At 36.1% G+C, this 19,845-nt stretch overlaps 1 protein-coding gene across 1 annotated transcript in view; it reads right to left on the bottom strand.

Moving 5' to 3' along the window:
• Positions 1 to 18,757, bottom strand: part of LOC114327488 (N-acetyl-D-glucosamine kinase) — a 154,822-nt gene extending 136,065 nt beyond the window's left edge. Inside the window, exon 1 of the mRNA XM_028276131.2 lies at positions 18,596 to 18,757. Within this exon, the coding sequence (XP_028131932.1) occupies positions 18,596 to 18,627 (32 nt within the window). The 5' untranslated portion in view covers positions 18,628 to 18,757. The remainder of the gene's footprint in view (positions 1 to 18,595) is intronic.
• Positions 18,758 to 19,845: the final 1,088 nt, after the last annotated feature.

The raw sequence follows: 19,845 nt of genomic DNA, 5'->3' as shown, positions 1-19,845 counted from the left end.
CTCACAGTGAGGTATTTATATGTTATATATAGTATCAGGTAGTATTTAATTAAGGTGTACGTATTATAAACGTACAATTATTATTTGGTGAGGGTTCTACTAACCTAGTTGTAAGTTGTACTTCCTGTATTAGAGGTACCCGTAGTCAGTTTTTCTAACCTTATAAAGAGTATTCTTAGATCATAGTTGTATGATGATTTTGTAATTGACTTTCACTAGTATCACTTTTTCCTGTCATGTTAGAGTTACACACTAGTTACTTGTCCTAACTCAGAGATTGTTAAAAAGATCTAGTAGTTACATTCAATAAATATACATTTATTGTGATTTTTTTTTTCTTATTACTCCTTTATTTTTAGTAGTATATTTTATAATTTAATAATCTTTAATAACTTTTCACATACTTGTACTACAAATTTAACATACTCTATAGCAGCGTAGAATACCTGGAAGAGCGTTAACCTAGTTATCCTTCTTCTGGCGCCCAAAAATTCATTCTATTTTCAGTATATTATTATATTTACTCTATCTATTTTCTGAACATTATCTTCATATCTTCTTTTCGAGCCATCATTGTCACTTCCTTTAATCTATTGTCTGGCCAAAAATAGCCGTGCAAATTGGCCGAATCCTTCCTTGAGTGTCAAGTGGCCCTTCTCATACATATTTAGCTAGCCATTCAAGTTATATCTATCTATTAATGATTTCTCATCTCTAGTCCTGTATCAATTCGATATTCTTTGTCTTGGCATCCTTCCATACAAATACTACTACAAAGTTGTATTTTAGTTACTCCAGCTTCTTCAACGGAGAAGCCACACATTTTTGTCCTTTGGCTACATTAAGTAGATCTTCTTCTTTTTACTACTTCTGTTGGAGTTTACCACTCCCTTTTCATTCACTCCAACAGAAAATCATCAGCTAGTTGTTACAACAGCAGAACAAGCAATCTTATCGAAATTCGAAAGTGTTTCTCAAAAGATAGATGAAACTTCTATAAAGAACAACGAGAAACTTGAAGAAGTTTGTAGAAAAAGCGACGAGAAATTCGAAAACGTTGCTAAAAATTTGACGAGACTTCTCAAGTAATTAAAGAGGTTTGTAGACAGAACAACGAAAAACTTGAAGAAGTTTGTAGACAGAATAACGAGAAATTCGAAGAAGTTTTTAGAACAACCGATAAGATACAGAAAAGTGTAGACGACAATAAAGAAATGTTAGAAGAGAATATCAAACAATTAGAGACCGTAGAAGAAAAGATCAAAGAATTAGAGAGCATAATAACTAGTACGAAGATGCAACCACCAGTTATTGCAGTAGTTTTAGATCCTGTAGTGAAAGATGAACTACCGAGAGACGAAACGTCGCATAATATAAGATTTAAATTACCACCATTTGATGGAAAGTCCTCTTGGTCCATATACCTTAGACAATTCGAAGCTATTGCGACCGCCAATCATTGGACCGAACAAGAAAAGGCTGTTTCCTTGACTGCTGCTTTACGAGGTGGTGCTGCAGATATATTAAGGTCAATTCCTAAGGGTCAAGAAAAATGTTACCAGACCTTGTTCACTCGTCTAGAAAAACGCTATGGGGATGCCCATCTACAACAAGTATACAAAGCACAACTGCGAAGTAGAAGTCAACGAGCAAGTGAGAATCTGCAAGAATTTGAAGAAGATGTGGCTCGTTTGGTGCGGTTGGCTTATCCAGAGATGCCAGACAGCGTTTTAGAAGAAATTGCGGTAGATACTTTCGTCAATGGGCTGAAAGATAGTGAACTACAGAAAGATTTACGACTAGCAAGACCGAAAGTTTTAGACGAAGCACTTGCTATTGCCTTGGAGCACGAAGCAGCTAGCCAAGCTTCACGAAACAATCAAGTACTAACCGTGGAAAAAGGCGATAAGAGAAAAGATGAACGTTTGGTGGAAATGGTACGGAGAGTGATTCGTGACACGATGCCGAAGAGACGCATGAAGAGGGCTGGAAGAGTTGGTTCAAATACAGATGCTTCCTCGATACGGCCATGCGGTGAAAGTTGTAATCACCGGCTTAAAGTATAGGAGCAGCTTTGCCCTGTGAGACGAACCACCGTCGTTAATGAGCAATGGCAGCCCCAACAGTTACAAGACGCCCAAGAAGATGATCCATGTATAAAAATAGTATTGGATTGGATGCGTCAAGGTGAGAGACCTAGTTGGCAGAACATTAGTGCATGTAGTCCAGAAGTCAAGGCCTACTGGAGCCAATGGAATTGCCTGATACTAAAAAATGATCTTCTGTGCAGAACCTTTGAGAACGATGATGGTACAGAATCTAAGCCTCAGTTGATTGTACCTAGAAGTAAAGTGTCAGAAGTATTGCGTCAGTTGGATGACGGTACATAGGGTGGACACTTTGGTATTACGAAGACTCTGCAAAAGGTTCGAGAACGGTTCTATTGGGTGAACTGTAAAGATGATGTAAGAAGATGGTGCCGGAAATGTGAACTGTGTGCATCCGGTAATGGTCCAGTTGATAAAAAGAGAGCACCCATAAGACAGTACAATGTTGGCAGTCCTATGGAAAGAGTAGCAATCGACATTGCAGGTCCATTTCCAGAAACCGATGCTGGAAATAAATACATCCTGGTAGCCATGGATTATTTTACGAAATGGACCAAGGCCTATGCATTACCGAATCAAGAAACTGCTACCGTTGCAGAGGTACTGGTTAAAGAATTCTTCAGCCGATTTGGTGTTCCCTTGGAGATCCACTCCGACCAAGGGCGAAACTTTGAGTCAGCTCTTTTCCAAAACGTTTGTAAATTGATTGGTGTTAATAAGACCAGAACAACACCCCTGCATCCTCAATCAGAGGGGATGGTCGAGAGGATGAACCGAACGATGGGTAAACACTTGTCCAAAATTGTATCTGAACATCAGCGAGATTGGGACCAACACATTAATTTATTCCTGATGGCCTACCGCTCGGCCGTGAATGAAACTACAGGTCAAACACCAACCTGCCTGATGTTTGGTCGTGAAGTTCGTTTGCCCTGCGACCTAGAATTTGGCTGCAGACCTTCCGAGGAACATGTTGCAGGCGAAGAATACGTCGACCGCCTGAACTTACGAATGAACAACATTCATGAACTTGCCCGACAACACATCCAGATAGCCAGTGACAGAATGAAAGATCAATATGATTCTCAATGCAACAATGAAAGCTTCGAAGTAGGTGATCTTGTCTGGCTGTATAATCCACAACGTCGTCGAGGCTTGTGTCCTAAACTGCAAAGACAATGGGAAGGTCCATATGAAGTTAAGAAGAAAATAAATGACGTAATATACAGAATTAAGAAGTTGCCAAACGGTAAACCAGAAGTTATTCACATAAATCGTCTTACACAATATGCTGGCTCAAATGAAACAGAAGAAGCCCGAGTCCTCCAACAGGAAATGAGAGATGCCGCACAGCCAAGTTTTAACGAATTTATGTCAAATTACACAGAGAGAAAGAGTGCTAGATTCGGCGTGACCACAGAAGTTCAGCAAGATCTGTTTGGTGTCCCAGAAAACGTCTCTCTAGCCCACTGTGTTGCCCAAGACCTCGAGATGACTAAAGGAATCTCGTCCGTATTCAATAGAAAGTTCGGCCGCCTGGACGAGTTAAGAAATCAGCAGCCTAAAATTGGAAGTGTACTGCGATTGGAAGATGGTCCTCGATATTTGCTGTATATGGTGACCAGGAAGTCTTATACGGACACGCCAAGCTACGAGAACATATTGGCGTGCTCTAACTAATTGAAGAAAATCGTGTGTAATTATGACATCAAAGATTTGGCTTTACCAAAAATAGGCCATGCAGTAGAAAATCTGGATTGGAAGATTGTGAGAAGCATGCTTGAAGTGATCTTCAGAGAAACTGGCGTACGAATTACTGTGTGTTGCATGAACCCGAAGATTTCATACCCTTCAAAGACAGTAGACTATTACTTCTTTTCTAGGGGTGTATGCAGAGCTGGAGAATCCTGTAGATTCCGCCATCCTGGGCCATCTAGAGTTGCTGATCGGGACGCTCAGATCTTAAGAGGGGAGCAATGTAGCAAAGCAATGAATCACCGGCCGCAAGTAGCACCTCGAGACGTAAGCCGAGAAAATTCTGGCGGAAGCACGATGTACGTGGAATCGACGCGCGGTATGTGGAAGTTATTTGCTATTTAATGGGAGCGCGCTTTTATTTGAGTTTAGTTTTAAGCTAGATATTTGTAAAGAAACTTGTATAAATAAATAATAAAGTCGTAAATAAATACGAAATCGCTCGTCTTATTACAATATATTATAATGCCATATTACAAGGTATATTACTTTCCCGCATGCCATGCGGGAAAATTTACTTTCACCCACTCTGTGCGGGAAAGTGCACCTTTCGGAAACAATATGCGTGCGTGAAAGTGGCTCTTTTAGCACGGCCGTAGAAAAATAACTATATTAAAATCAGCTAAGTACCTACTTTCAGCATAGCAAAATGCCAGCATCAGAGCTTCCTATAAAAACATTAGGTTGAGAGACTGAAGTCGACTTTACACTACATGATTTATGACGTGATTTGTATCTCGAATAAAGTACGTGCCTCCTAGTGGCGGGATACGGGCAACAATACATTGGCTTATAGGGCAGTCCTTACAGTAGGGATCCTGGCCAATACAGAAAAATGCAGGCGGGTGTGGGGTAATACTGTACTTTGGTTGCATTGGTGGTGTATTGGCTAAACGTGCAGGGCAGGGTATGGTGCTGATAGAAAAGGCATTTAGGCATCAAATATCCAAAAAAAATATATATTCAGGCCATAATAATGAAAAGACCTTCTCCAACGCAATAAAAACTTATACTGACATGATGGCATCTCCTGAGGTAAAATATTCCGGAAGTAAAATGAGCCTCCGTTCGGATCTCCGGGTGAGGACTATCTCAGGGGGAACACCATTACAGGTTAGAAAAATCAGGATAGGGTCCTGGAATCTTGGTAGTCTTACAGGTAAGAGTCTGGAGTTAGTGGATGGGCTCAAACGAAGAAAAGTTCAAATTGCTTGTATTCAAGAAACTAGGTGGAAAGGACAAAGAGCGAAAGAACTAGGTGAAGAATACAAATGGTTTACGGTCGTTTCGCCCCCGCCGTTTCGCCCCCGACCGTTTCGCCCCCGCCGTTTCGCCCCCAGCCGTTTCGCCCCCGAACCGTTTCGCCCCCGAACTGTTTCGCCCCCGGGATAAATACAATGTTAGTAATACATTTACCTATTGCTCATTTTTTTGTTTGTTTTTCTTAGAAGTGCTTTGTTACACATATTTATAGTAGATAGACAGGTTTAATACATAATTGTTCTCAGAAAGAATTTTACATATTTTCTTACACAAAGAATGTTGTTCTCAGAAAACTAATGTTGCCTTACAATTTACGGACCTAACCTAACCTAACCTAACCTAAGCTAAGAACAAAAAATTATCAATTAGTTAGTTAGTTAGTTAGTATTACTTACATTGTATTTATAACTCAATGCAACTAGTTAAAAATGATAGGTAAAATCCCGGGGGCGAAACGGTTCGGGGGCGAAACGGTTCGGGGGCGAAACGGCTGGGGGCGAAACGGCGGGGGCGAAACGGTCGGGGGCGAAACGGCGGGGGCGAAACGTCCGTATCCCATACAGGTTGTGGTATGTAGGGAGTATTAACACTAGAAATGGAGTTGGTATAATTGCTGATAGTGAAATGAAAGATAACGTAGTAGAAGTTGTAAGAACGAGTGATAGAATGATGGCAGTGAAATTTGTAATTGTTAAAGCACAGATTAACCCAACAGGGATTAACCCAACATGTTGGGTTAATCTGTGGTTAAAGAGATATTGAATGTTGTGCGTGTGTATGCTCCTTAAACAGGTCTGGGTGAGAATGAAAGAAGAGCTTTCTATGACCAATTAGGAGATGTACTGAGTGATATTCCAGCAGAGGAGAAAGTTATAATAGGAGGTGATTTCAATGCACATGTGGGCCAAGCCAAGACAGGATATGAAACAATACATGGGGGATTAGGCTTTGGAACTAAAAACGAAGCTGGAGATGATATGCTTGAATTAGCAACAGCATTGGATACGGCGATTGTTAACACATTCTTTAAAAAGAGAGAAACTTAACTTATTACCTACAAAAGTGGACAACATCAATCCCAAAAAGACTACTTCATGATAAGGAAAGAAGACGTACGTGAATGCAAGGACTGCAAGGTAATAGTTAGTGAGACAGTAAGCCAACAACATAAGCTGCTTGTTCTGGACATCGAAGTAAAAAAGCGAAACTAAATAAAAATATCGGAGAGGACCACAAAAAATCAAGTGGTGGATGCTAAAAGATGAGAAAGAAGGTCTATTCAGGGAAAGAATAGTAGAAAAAATATGTTGGAACATGAAAGGAAGCCCTAACACAATTTGGAGAAATTACCAATATTATTAGAGAGACGGCTATTGAAATACTTGGGAAAACGTCAGGAAAGAAGTTTGAGGATAAAGAGACCTGGTGGTGGTCAAATGAAGTACAAGGAAAAATAAAAGAGAAGGGAAAATTATATAAAAAGTGGCAAGAAACCAGATCGGACATAGATCTTCAAAACTATATGGTCGCCAAAAAGGAAGCGAAAGTAGCAGTAGCAAAAGCTAAAGCAGAAGCGTATTCAAACCTAATATGATCAACTTGATACCAGGGAAGGCGAAGCAAAGATATATAAAATAGCCAAACAGAGAGCAAAGAAAGCAAGAGATTTTAATCAGATTAGATGTATCCGAGATGAAAATAATAAAATACTAATTCGCGAAAAGGATGTCAAAAAGAGATGGAGAAAGTATTTTGACAGTTTATTAAATGAAGAATTTGACAGACAGCCTGTGGAGTTAACGGAGACAGTAAGAGCAATGGTTACCAGAATAACAAACGAGGAAGTGGCTCAAGCGCTTCAAAAAATAAAGAAAGGAAAAGCTGTCGGACCAAATGATACTCCTGGGGAAGTATGGAGAGCATTGGGAGAGACAGGAATAAGTTGGCTAGCAGGTCTATTTAATAGAATTATGGAAGTTGGACAAATGTCAGACGAATGGAGAAGCAGTATATTAGTACCTGTCTACAAAAACAAGGGAGACATACAACAATGTACAAACTACAGGGCTATAAAACTACCTAGCCACACCATGAAAATATGGGAGAGAGTAATTGATAGACGAATACGTGAAGAAACCAAAATATCCGATAATCAATTTGGCTTTATGCAGGGCAGATCAACAACAGATGCAATTTTCATAGTAAGGCAACTGATGGAAAAATTCACGAATAAAGAGACCAACGCTCATATGGTATTCATTGATCTTGAGAAAACATATGATAGAGTTCTTCGAGAGATTCTGTGGTGGCTTTCAATAAGAAAGGAGTCCCTGGCGAATATGTAAAGATTGTGAGAGATATGTATGAGGGAGTAACGACTAGTGTTAGGACAGGTGTGGGAGAGACTGATAAATTTCGGGTGAAAGTAGGATTGCACCAAGGCTCGGTGCTTAGTCCTTATTTATTCTCATTAGTTTTGGACCAGATAACAGCGAAACTACAGGGTAGCATTCCATGGTGCCTAATGTATGCTGATGATGTAATGTTAATAGGAAATAGTGAAAGAGACTTAGAACAAAAACTGTAACAGTGGAGACAAGCTCTGGAGGAAAAAGGTTAAAAACTTAGTAGGACAAAAACAGAGTATTTGGAATGTTCATTTAAAGATGGAGTTACTACAAATAAAATGGTATCTTTGGATGGTGAAATGATTGTGAAAAGCCATAGTTTTAAGTACCTAGGATCGGTATTACAGAGTAATGGAGAAATAGATGGAGATGCATGCAGTAGAATTAGGGCTGGATGGATGAAGTGGAAAGAAGCGAGTGGTGTGTTGTGTGACAGAAAAATTCCAATGAAGCTGAAGGGAAAATTCTATAAAACAGCCATAAGACCGGCTATGATGTACGGAACTGAATGTTGGGCAGTGAAAAAGAAAAGAAAGAGGAACAACGAATGCATGCGGCGGAAATGAGAATGCTTAGATGGATGAGTGGAGTGACAAATAAGGATAACAGAAAAGAGTATATTAGGGGAAGTCTAGGTGTTGCAGCAATTGATGCCACAATGAGAGAGCATAGGTAAAGATGGTTTGGTCATGTTCAACGTCGAGACTTTAATCACCCAATACGAAGAATAGCTGAAGTGCAGATTCCTGGAAGGAGTAGGAGAGGAAGACCAAAGAAGACCTGGGGGAGACGATAAGGCAGGACATGTTGGTAAAGGGGATTAAAATTGATATGACCCAAGATATAATTGTTTGGAGAAATGCAATTAGGAAAGCCGACCCCGCATAGGGATAAGGTAAAGAGAATGATGATGATGATGATGATTTATCACGTGATTTATCATATGATTTGGCCCATGACGAGCCGCATGACAATGCGTATGATAAAACACAATGCTTATGAGAAAATCATATGACGAATCACACAGTGTAAATATGTAAATTTCACTCCATGACCAAATCATATGACAAATCACATGATAAATCGTGTAATGTAAAGTCGACTTTATTATAAAAAAATACAAGAATTGAAAGAACTTACGTCTTATAGGTATAAAAACCTCATAGAAGAGCAATTGTTGACAAACAACATATTAAATTTAAAAATTGATTCAGGGCTAGGCCTCTGATCTTGAGTAAAAACCCTTAAATAAAAGTAATAAAAAAATTAAATATTTAATATCACATCGATGTGCTTATAGACAATATGGCTACCACATTGTAACTTGAACAGCTATTACTGACAGTTTTCAAGTTATAATGTGGTAGCCATATTGTCTATAAGCCCATCGATGTGATACTAAATATTTTTAAAGGTTTTTACCCAAGATCAGAGGTTCTGAATCAATTTTTAAATTTATGTAATATGTTGTTTGTCAACAATTGCTCTTCTACGAGGTTTGTATACCTATAAGACGTAAGTTTTTATAATCTTTGTATTTTTTATGAAAAGTCTCTTAACTTGTTTCTATAGGAAGCTTTGATGACGGCATGTTGCTATGCCGAAAGTACTTAAATGATTTTAATAAATACTTTACACACTCTCAGTTTTTGAAAACATATACATGTTGCCGTTTTGACTTACCTATGATATAGAAGTGTGTACGAGTCATACAGTCTTTTTCTAATCAAATTAAAGACGACGTTCTTCTGGCATCGATCAAGTATTATGAACAAACATTATAGAACGTTCCATGAACAAGTATTACATTAAGTCTCAATGAAATAATCCCTGAATACAGTACGGCGAAGGAACAAGTAATCTATCTACTAACTTATACAAATTACAGCGGTCAGCTGAGCCTGTAAACTACAATTGTTTTTCTGAAAATTTAAACAAAATCGGAATCATCCCAACTGATAGATGGCAGTGGGGAGCAAGTAGGTACCGATGGATTTAAAATAAAAAAAAAGTTAAAGGTTTTCTATAATATTTTCCTCCTTATCTTAGAAAAGTGACCGGTTTGATAGTGGTAGAGGACTTTATATAAATCCGACATCAAATAGCAATAAAAAATTATCTAAATCTGAGCATAAATGCCGTACAGCTCCTACTAAGTCTATGACTACAAAACTTCTCAAATATAAAAATATACAGCCATAACAAAACAAAAAAATTTAAATTGATGTAGAGCAGTAGAGCACTAATTATTAATTATGAGTAAAGGTGAGAAAAAATGGATAGATAAAAATACAAGATAACACGTAGTAAGATACACGTAATACGATACGATATAGTAAGATAAGATACGTTAACAATTACACAGTAGAACATAAAAAATATATTTTATCAGATTTTTTAACTACTAGTCCGTTCTTTAACGGTAAAATATTTCAAAACCACTAAATTTTAAAGAACCACTTGGATTGACATAAAATTTGGCATACACATAGCTAACAAGTCAAAGAAAAAAAGTGATATTGTGCCGATATGTGCTTTTGCCCCGGGGGTGGTTTTCACCCCCTTTTCGGGGTGAAAAAATATTCGTCCAAAGTAAGTCAGAAAATGGATAAACTGGCTAATTTTAAGTAACTTTTGTTCTATAGGGTTTTTTCACTAAGTCAATACTTTTCGAGTTATTTGGCAGTGAATATGTTCATTTTTTCAACAAAATAACCTCGCTTTTAGACGGTTTTTCGCAAATAACTCAAATAGTAAGTATTTTGTCGAAAAAACATTCTTAGCAAAAATATAGCCTGTAAAAAACTAAAAAAAAATTTTGTATATATCACGTCTCTATGCCTAGTAGAAGCAGAGTTATAGCTAATAAAAAATAGGTTCATATTCGTCAAATTCCAAATGGAATACTTTAACGTGAAATAACCAAAAATGAAGCACATTTCGGGGTAAACTCATTACAACTTATTTAAAGTGTTTAAAAAAAAGCTTCATATTTGTTTTATAAAAAAAATTTCTAGCATCAAAAGTAAACAAGTTACGCTCAAAATAAAGTTAGTCCCTTTTTGTTTTGTTAAAAAAATCGAGAAAATCATCCCCTAATTAGTATCTTAAATGAACTTAATCGTTACGACTTCACAAGTTTCTTGACTCGTGTATGTATTGTTTATATGATCTGTAAGTTTCATCGTTTCAAAGTCCTTATTATTGAAAGGGCTGTAGTTAAAAGGGGTGGAACGAGTCACTGATCACGAATTATGCAAATTTAGAAACACCAAATCTTGAATCAATTTTTGTCTAACAGAAAAACAAAAAAATACATGATATTCAGAAAAGCAATGCTGACTTTTTTTGTTTTTCGAGATTTTTGGTATCTCTAACAATTCTTAAGTTATTTTGAAAAAAACATATTTTTCAAAATTAAAATTTTTAAAAATTTTACTTTGAAACCAAATTTTTTCAACAATAAGCACTTTGAATCGATGAAACTTACAGATCATATAAACACAACATAAGTAAAATGATTTGTGGAGCGGTAACGATTAATTTCATTTTAATTTGCTAATTAGGGGGTGGTCTTTCTGATTTTTCTTTGCCAAAACAAAAGGGACCAACTTTATTTTGAGCATAACTTGCTTAAATTTATTACTAGAAACTTTTTGTAAAAACAGAAATAAATCTTTTTTTATTCACTTTAAAAAAGTTATAATGGGTTTTCCCCAAAAAGTGCTAAATTTTTTGGATATTTCACGTCGAAATATTATATTTGAAATTTGCTGAATATGAATCTATTTTTCATTGGCTATAACTCTGGTTCTACGAGATCCAGAGACCTAACGCGTACACGATTTTTTTTTACTTTTATATAGGCTATATTTTTGCTAAGAACGTGTCTTTTGACAAAATACTTATTTTTTGAGTTATTTGCGAAAAACCGTCTAAAAATGTGGTTATTTTGTTGAAAAATGAACATATTCACTCGCAAATAACTCGAAAAGTATTGACTTGGCGAAAAAGCTCTATAGATCAAAAGTTACTTAAAATTAGTCAGTTTACCCATTTCCGGACTTATTTTGGACATATATTTTTTCACCCCCAAGAGGGGGTGAAAGTCACCCCCAGGGCAAAAGCACACATCGGCACAATATCACTTTTTTTCTTTGACATGTAAGCTATACGTACGCCAAATTTCATGTCAATCCAAGCGGTTCTTTAAAATTTAGAGCAAAAATCGTGAAAGAATGCACTATACGGCGTATTAATGAATCACGTAAAGAAAGGAATAGTAAATCTGTATTTGTAACTTGTAATCTTCATCGTACTAAGGAAAACCAATAATAACAGTTCAGCCTTCAATCTTATAGGTAGGGCCGGCGATAACGGGCCTGCAAGGGATGCACTGCAGGCCGGCGCCCCTGTTTGGGAGCCCCAAAATCAGCTTTTTCTGTTGGTATTATACAAAATACAATTTGAAAAAACCGAAGGGCGCCTATGCTAGTTTTTGCAGGTGGGCACCTTATACCCTAGCTCCGGTACTGCTAATTCGCGGTGTGCAAGTACTTGGAAGGGAATTGAGAAACGATCGTGCGCGAATAGCGGAGAAATATTGCAACTTTCTGAAATAATTCATACTGTCAATTGAAATTGTCAAATTGACGTACATTTCATATCTAATGTCATTGAAGAAGAAAAATTATATGTTGCTCCACAATATTGATATGATATGCAATTATTATATAAAGGTAAATTTAATTAATTGTATTTTGCTTGCATTACTGCATTTTAATAACTAATTTTATTTACTACATACAATTGTTTACGTTTTAATAACATAACCTGAATCTTATTTTTTCTTCTTATTATTTTTTTGGACTATAGCCTTGACATTTATCCAGTAACCAGGACTAATATACATAATTGGCCAATATAATTAAAGGTGCGAATATAGTTGCAGAGCGTAGAAGTAGGTGTCGCTTTGCCGAACTTGCACGGTCCCAATAGGGTCTTCCGAACTTTTACAGAGTTGGTAGTGGTCATATTGTTGAAGTTACATCTGTCAAATTGGCTGTCGTTTATTCAGGGAAATCATAATGAATGGCGTATAACAATACGTGCAAATAATAAAATTGTTTAATCAGAAATCAGAATAGGTGTTTTGTTCAGGCATACATACATTTTACGTTCGCCCTAATCGTCCTATCGAGAGGACTATCCATAGTGTCATGGACAAAGGGTAAATTTGAGTCCATTGATTCAGTAAACAATCCCGTACGTAGACGAAACATAAGATCTACAATAGTATGCCGGAGAATCTGAGGCAGTCAATTTCACGTCGGCATCGCTTATAAGATCTCGGCCTTTTATAGACCACCACTTGGTGAATTTTCAATCGTGACATGGGCTGTACGCGTACTCCTACAAAATTCACGCAACCTGTGTTCGATTAATGGGCTCTGGATCAGTTCAAACCTGACCGTAATTCGGCTTCAGGTCTTCAACTATGAGGCCCATTTTTGGATGAATGGGTACGTTAACAAACAGAACCATCGAATTTGCAACGATGAGATCCAAGCGCAATCAATGCATGGATTATCGCTAGGCTGCGTCATCGGTCCATATTCCTTTAAGAAATAAGTTGGCAAAGGTCATCGCCGCTCACGGCGAGTGCTAAAGGTTGATGATTACCACCTTCTTTTAACCTAAATTGAATGACACTACTGTGACACTAAACACACGTGGTTTCAACAGGGCTGAGCTTGCTACGTATCACACAGCGCATGCCACATTGCCGACTGATTTGAGGATATGGTCATCTCACATGGGGTGATGTCAACTATCCATTAACATCGTACGATTTGACTCCGTTAGACTATATTTTGACATTTCGGAAAAATTGGACATTTCGGATGTACGCCATCCAGCGAAGTTGATGCAGACATTGGAACGATGTTATATTCCATTGTATACATACAGCAATGGTGAACAATTGGCAGTGGACCTTGGTTTGAGACGTGTAATAGGGATGTTCATTTTATTTCTAGTTGTAACTATCTCTTATTTTTATTGTAATTCGTTTGGTACTTTTTTACACTTTGTATCTGTGGATCTGACATTTTCAACTATTTTCTTTTATTTTTGATTTTTTTTCTTTCCCGCTTTTTATTAATTTTTGCTATTACAAAGAAATGATCACTGTTGATTTCGGTCACTATGTTTCGGTCACTGTGTCGTTTTATAATTTGCTTATATCTTTGTCTTTGCACGAGTAGCACAAGTCAAGTATTCACGATTGAGAGCTCTCATCATGTACTTTTGTAGATTCCTTTTAGTTTAAATCTTCGTGTTGTTAGAATGCTTGTTATCAGAATTATAGGTTTTTGTTCGACTGCAAAATTAATTTGACTCTTCTCATTACTATTTCGCCATGCGTACCTATTACGAATTTCTGTAATATAGAAAGGTAAATCTATTCTTTTACACAGCTAACCACAAATTTCAATATATTCGATTACCTTTCGTGTTTTAACTCATTTTCTTTTCAACTTTTGCTCTAAATGCACATCCTTTCTCACTTTAACAGCCAAAGTTCGACCGTTTGCCATTTCTCTATTTTTTTTTATTTTGTTTCGCTTTTTACTTTAATATTCAGCACAAACAACTTATTTTTATAAGTTGTTGTAATAGACTAAAATATTATATTTCTAGTTCAAAACTTATTCCTCCATTTATCATTTTATATTCGTTTTGGATTTATTCTTTATCATCAGTTGGCACTACAGCCCTTCGTGGGCATTGACCTGTCTCAAAACAATATTTTATCCTTCTCTGTCGAGTGTCTGTCTTCTCCATCCCCTTACTTCAATATCTCTTAAATCTTCCTGTACATCGTCCAAATAACTGTGTTTAGGTGGTCCCCTTATTCCCCCTTCTCTTCCGACCGACCTATTTAGCATAGTTATTTTAGCAGAAGCAGGATCACTTTCATCCATCCGATAGCATGACTCACTCATCTTAGGCTGTTTATCTTGATAGTTTTCACTTCACGATATCTGCGTCACCAAAAGTATATAGAGTTCGAAATTATATCGCCTTCTCCACAAACCCTGTTAGTTAACTCTGCTATATGGTCCTCAATACTCTTCTTTCAAAGATTCGTAGTACCTGGATTATTATTCTAGATTATTCGTATCTAGTATTTGGATTTATTCACATGTGCATTAAAATTATCAATTTCTCCTATTAATCTCTCCTCCGTAGGAGTTTGTCTAGTAATTGATCAATAAAAAAAATATTTTTTCATCCCCATCCACTTCAGCTTGTGGTGCAGACACACGTAAAGTAAATTCAAAAGTTCTTTATCCTGTATAAAAGTCACTGACATTATCCTTTCACTCGCTCTACAACTTTCTCTTTGATTTCTCTATCAGCAATAATACCAACCTAACTTATTTTTTTTTTGTCCTAGGTACCGCGGTATATACGGTAAGTCAGGGACGCCGCAAGCCGTTGTGCAAATTGTGCATGGCACAAGGGCGCATAGTACGAAAGGGGCGCATTTTCAGTTTTTCAGTTCAAAGAATTTCAAATAATACCTTGTATAGTAGGGAATCTAGAGGAAGATTATATATATTTCGTCACGGTACACCCTCATAAAACCATCCTCAAGATTCCCTATCACAACTAGTTTATTTCAATATTAAAATCGTGAAGGGATAATCTATATTATGTATCCATGCGACAAACTGTAAACTGCAATAAAAGTTTCGTAGAATCACCATTATGCAGGCCCAAAGACCTTTTTTGGCCAATTGCAGGCCAATTTTAGGTCATGAAAGGCGATTGATTGATTTAGGCGATGAAACATTTTGAAAATATAATTAGCTCCGCTAAAGAATTAGCTGATCAATTTGATATAGATTTGTATTTTCCTAAAATTACACGAAGGAAGAAGCGAATGCTCCTATGAAGGAGCAGATGAAACTGCCACGGTTAATCCTAAAATAAAGTTTAAGGCGGACTTCTTTTTTTCTGTACTAGATGCTACCCTCGGGTCACTTAATGACCGTTTTAAGGTCCTTGAAGAGCATCATAAAGTATTTGATAACGTTTTTAATATTAATAACTTGGAAACTGTTGAAGATAATTTATTATTAAATTACTGTAAGAATTTACAATTAAAACTCACCGACAGTAAAAACCCCACTGATGCTGATATTTATGGTATGTTACTGTTTGAGGAGTTGAAAACATTGAAAGGTTTTTTAGAAAATAAGTATATTTCACCAATAGATATACTGCAATTCATTAATACTAACGCATTGACAGATACTTTTCCAAACGTTACCATAGCCTTAAGAGTTTTTCTAACATTACCAATATCTGTAGCTTCCGCAGAACGCAGCTTTTCAAAATTAAAATTAATAAAGAATTACTTAAGGTCTAGAATGTCACAAGAACGATTATCGAATTTAGCAACTGTTTCTATAGAGCATGATTTATTATCAAGCATTGAAATTAGTGACATTGTAGAAAAAATTGCAGCTCTAAAAGCTAGAAAAGTTAAAATAATGTGAGTTAAGGACCTCTTGTCATTTTATTTATTATCATATATATTATCATATATCATATATATACTATCATACACATAGTTATAATAACAAAATATTGTAAACAGTTTAGACTAAGTATTAATTATTTATAACTAATTGCCCTTCTTTAGTTTTGTGTTAATAAAATTTTGGATAATAAAACGCATTTTTTTCTGTCCTGCTAAAGTAAAGTGTTTGTTTTTTGAGAGGGCGCTTCATCAGATTTTGCACAAGGGCGAATAGCACCCTAGCAGCGTCCCTGGGTAAGTATCGCCCACTAGTACTTTCGCTTGTTGTTCTAATATTATATTCTAATGTGAGTGTTACGCAACCAGTGATGCATCATCCATCCACCACTAATCCAATAATGCCAACAGAGAATAATAATTACACTAAAGCTGGAGTTCAGTATATATGATATGTGAGTATTTTTCGTAAGTTTATTGGTGGCATATATTTTCAATGTGGAATTTTTAAACATCTTAAGAATAAAAGATATAATAATTATTCATGAAAATCTAGTGATTTTCATACATCAATTTTCAAGCAATATAAACAGACTGAAGAAAAAACGTAAGTCCTCGGAGCTTCATTTTTGCATACCTATTACCACACGCTATGATATTATTGATCTGAATAAAGCTTATCGAAATTCAGCAGTTCATAAATTATAGAGATAGGCTGTAAACAGTATAGATGACACCCAGTTTGAATTCAGAGGAGAACTAGGAACGAGAGAGGCTCTGTTCGCTTTTAACGTTCTCGCGCAAAGACAACTAGGTATGAACCAGGATCTCTGTGTAGATCAGGAAGTCTGCTTTATCAATTATCAAAAGGCTTTTAATAGAGTACGACATCAGGAACTCGTAGAACTTTTAAAAGAAAAGAATGTGGACAGTCGAGATATACGGGTTATCGTCAATTTGTACTGGAATCAAAAAGCAAAGGTTAAAATCGAAAATGTCGAAATAGAAAATGTAGAAATCAAAAGAGGTGTTAGACAGGGTTGCGTGTTATCTCCATTGTTATTCAATCTGTACAGCGAAACTATTTTTAAGGAAGCAATATCAGAGGAAGAACAGGGTATATGAATAAACGGAAAAATCTTGAACAGCATAAGATCCGCAAAGGACATCGCTATTTTTGCAAGCAGTCTAGCTAGAAGCACTGCAACGATTAAATAGTAAATAGATTACATAAAGTCAGTATAAAATATGAACTATAAATGAACGTTAAGAAAACCAAGCTTATGATTATTTCTAAGCAACATACTTTCAGTAGAAAAGCTAGATATCGAGGAAAAACAAGTAGAAACAGTGAAACAAATAACTACAAATATCTGGGAACCTGGGTAAATAAAAACAGTGACCAAGGTAGAGAAATCAGGATGCGCATTGAAATTGCAAGACAAGCATTTATAAAAATGAAAAAATAATAAAAAGATGAGGCTACGTTCTTTCCGATGAGGCTCCAATTAGAGCCGAAAATCGCGATTCAAGGGACTGGACTGCGCTCCGTATTCTAATTGAAAAGTAGGATTGTTTTGCCTTCGCATTGCAACTGAATTAAAAATAAAATTTTTATTTTATTTTTGAAAAAATAATGTTTGTTGATCGAAACCTTCCTCTGGAGCTGAGCATAAGAGCCTTAAGATGCTACGTGTTCTCGACTTTGTTATATGGAATGGAAAGCTGAACACTAAAAGTAGACAATTTAAACAAGTTGGAAGCATATGAGATATAGTGCTATAGAAGGAGTTTGAAAATACCATGGATCCAACGAGTTACAAATGCAGAAGTGTTAAGAAGTCTACCAAAGGATTGCGAGGTGATAAAGAACATCAAAACAAGAATATTTAGGCCACATTACCAGAGGTGCGAAATATGAGATATAAGGCGCATAATGCAAGGTAAAATTAAGGGTAAAAGAAAATGATCCATAGGAAGACGAAGAATTTTCTGGTTGAGAAACCTAAGAGAGTGGTATAGTTGCAGCTCAGTAGATCTTTTCAGAGCAGCCGCCAATAAGATACGGATAGCTGTGATGATAGCGAACCTCCGATAAAAGAGAAAGAACTACAAGAAGACTTGATTTCATTATTAAACTTTAGTGGTGAAATTATATTCAAAACATAAATATGCCAATAAATACCAGAGAACACAAGATGACCACCACAGAAGTTAATACTAGAGAACAGAAAAGTTACACAATTATCCATAATATCAAGATCTAATTAGACCTGCTTATTTTTTAGAGCATATTCATTAAATTCTAGTGAATTAAGTATAATATGTTTTATTGTAAAAATAAATAAAATTGTATTGTACAATGTTTTTGAGCAGAAAATTCCAACTTTTCTGGCCTATTAAAACACTTTCTAAAAATTTTAATATTTGACCAGACTAATAATTTGGAACAAATTTTCATTAAATTTAAATCATAGATCGCTAAGTAATAATCAATAATAAACACTCACCCTTCTATACCACCAATTAATTTCCTAGACATTTTAAAATAATTACTGAAAATTTCACTCAAAATTGACCAAAACTAAATTATTCCCTTTACACGTTGACAACTACTACACGTATACTTTACCGGCAGTCTTTTGAATGTTTGTTGTTTCGTTGTTTGGTTCGGTTCATGGGCACGTTTTAGAACACACCCGGAACTGTCCGAATCTATTTCTACGTCATATTCGGCTGCGCAGCCACTCCTCCTTTTAGAACGAATCATTTAAAAGGATTCGAGTTTCAGTGAAGGAGATTAGCGGGGGCTCCAAGCAATTTTATTTAAATGTTCTATACTCTATACTACAATCACAATAAAGATGCACTATAAAATAAACAAACCAAGCAAGGGCGTGCGGTCCATCGGTCCAAGGGAAGCATTGCATCCCCTAAAATCTAAAATTTATTTTCAGTAGTTAAAACTACATAATCATATATTTAAAATTGATTTACAATAATTATTTTACAACAGCGGCTAGTGAATTTTGTATCTTGGATGCAATTTTGAAAACGATTCCAATGACCATTCCGCCCGCGCTTTCATCGTTCAATTCGATCGGCACTTGCCAAATCTGGTAGACTCAATTTGTATGGGTTCGGCTCGGCATTTTAAGCAGATCCGGATGCAATATTAGAATTGCTTCTCAATAGGGCTTTTCATCGATTGTCATTTGTTTCGAGCTTCTGTTATATTATGTATAATCTGTGTATATTAATATTACACACATATTATACAACATATGACAGAAGCTCGAAACAAATGACTGAATGAAGAGCCCTATAGGCAAGGCGACTAGAGCAGTTCGCATTGTAATACAATGTTTGCCGTATTTCACGTGTTTTGCGTTTGTATTAATTTGAGTATTTTTTGCTGTTTGAGTGTTGGACGTATTATATTATATTTAGGTTAATGTGAGTAGTTTTTAATAGTTAAGTAGTTTTTAGTTATTTAGGTTTTGAGTAGTTTTTCCGATATGAATTCAGACTTACAGCAACCGTGTACAATTTCTCAATCCTGCCAGGAAAACAATAATGAACAGTGTTGTATTGTGTGCAATTTATTAAAATGTGGATTTTCAAAATTTAATTTTCAAGAAAAGTGTAATGCATATATCTGTAGGCAGGTCAAAACCATTACTGGAAATTCAAGTTAAGTTGAATTACCAAGGAAACCAAGGAGTACACCAAATCATAATTTACTACGTATTTATATATA

Source organism: Diabrotica virgifera, chromosome 2 (assembly GCF_917563875.1).
Source record: "Diabrotica virgifera virgifera chromosome 2, PGI_DIABVI_V3a".
Taxonomy (NCBI): Eukaryota; Metazoa; Arthropoda; class Insecta; order Coleoptera; family Chrysomelidae; genus Diabrotica; species Diabrotica virgifera.
The sequence above is the reverse complement of the archived record's forward strand: the minus strand, read 5'-3'. Positions and strand labels throughout refer to the sequence as shown.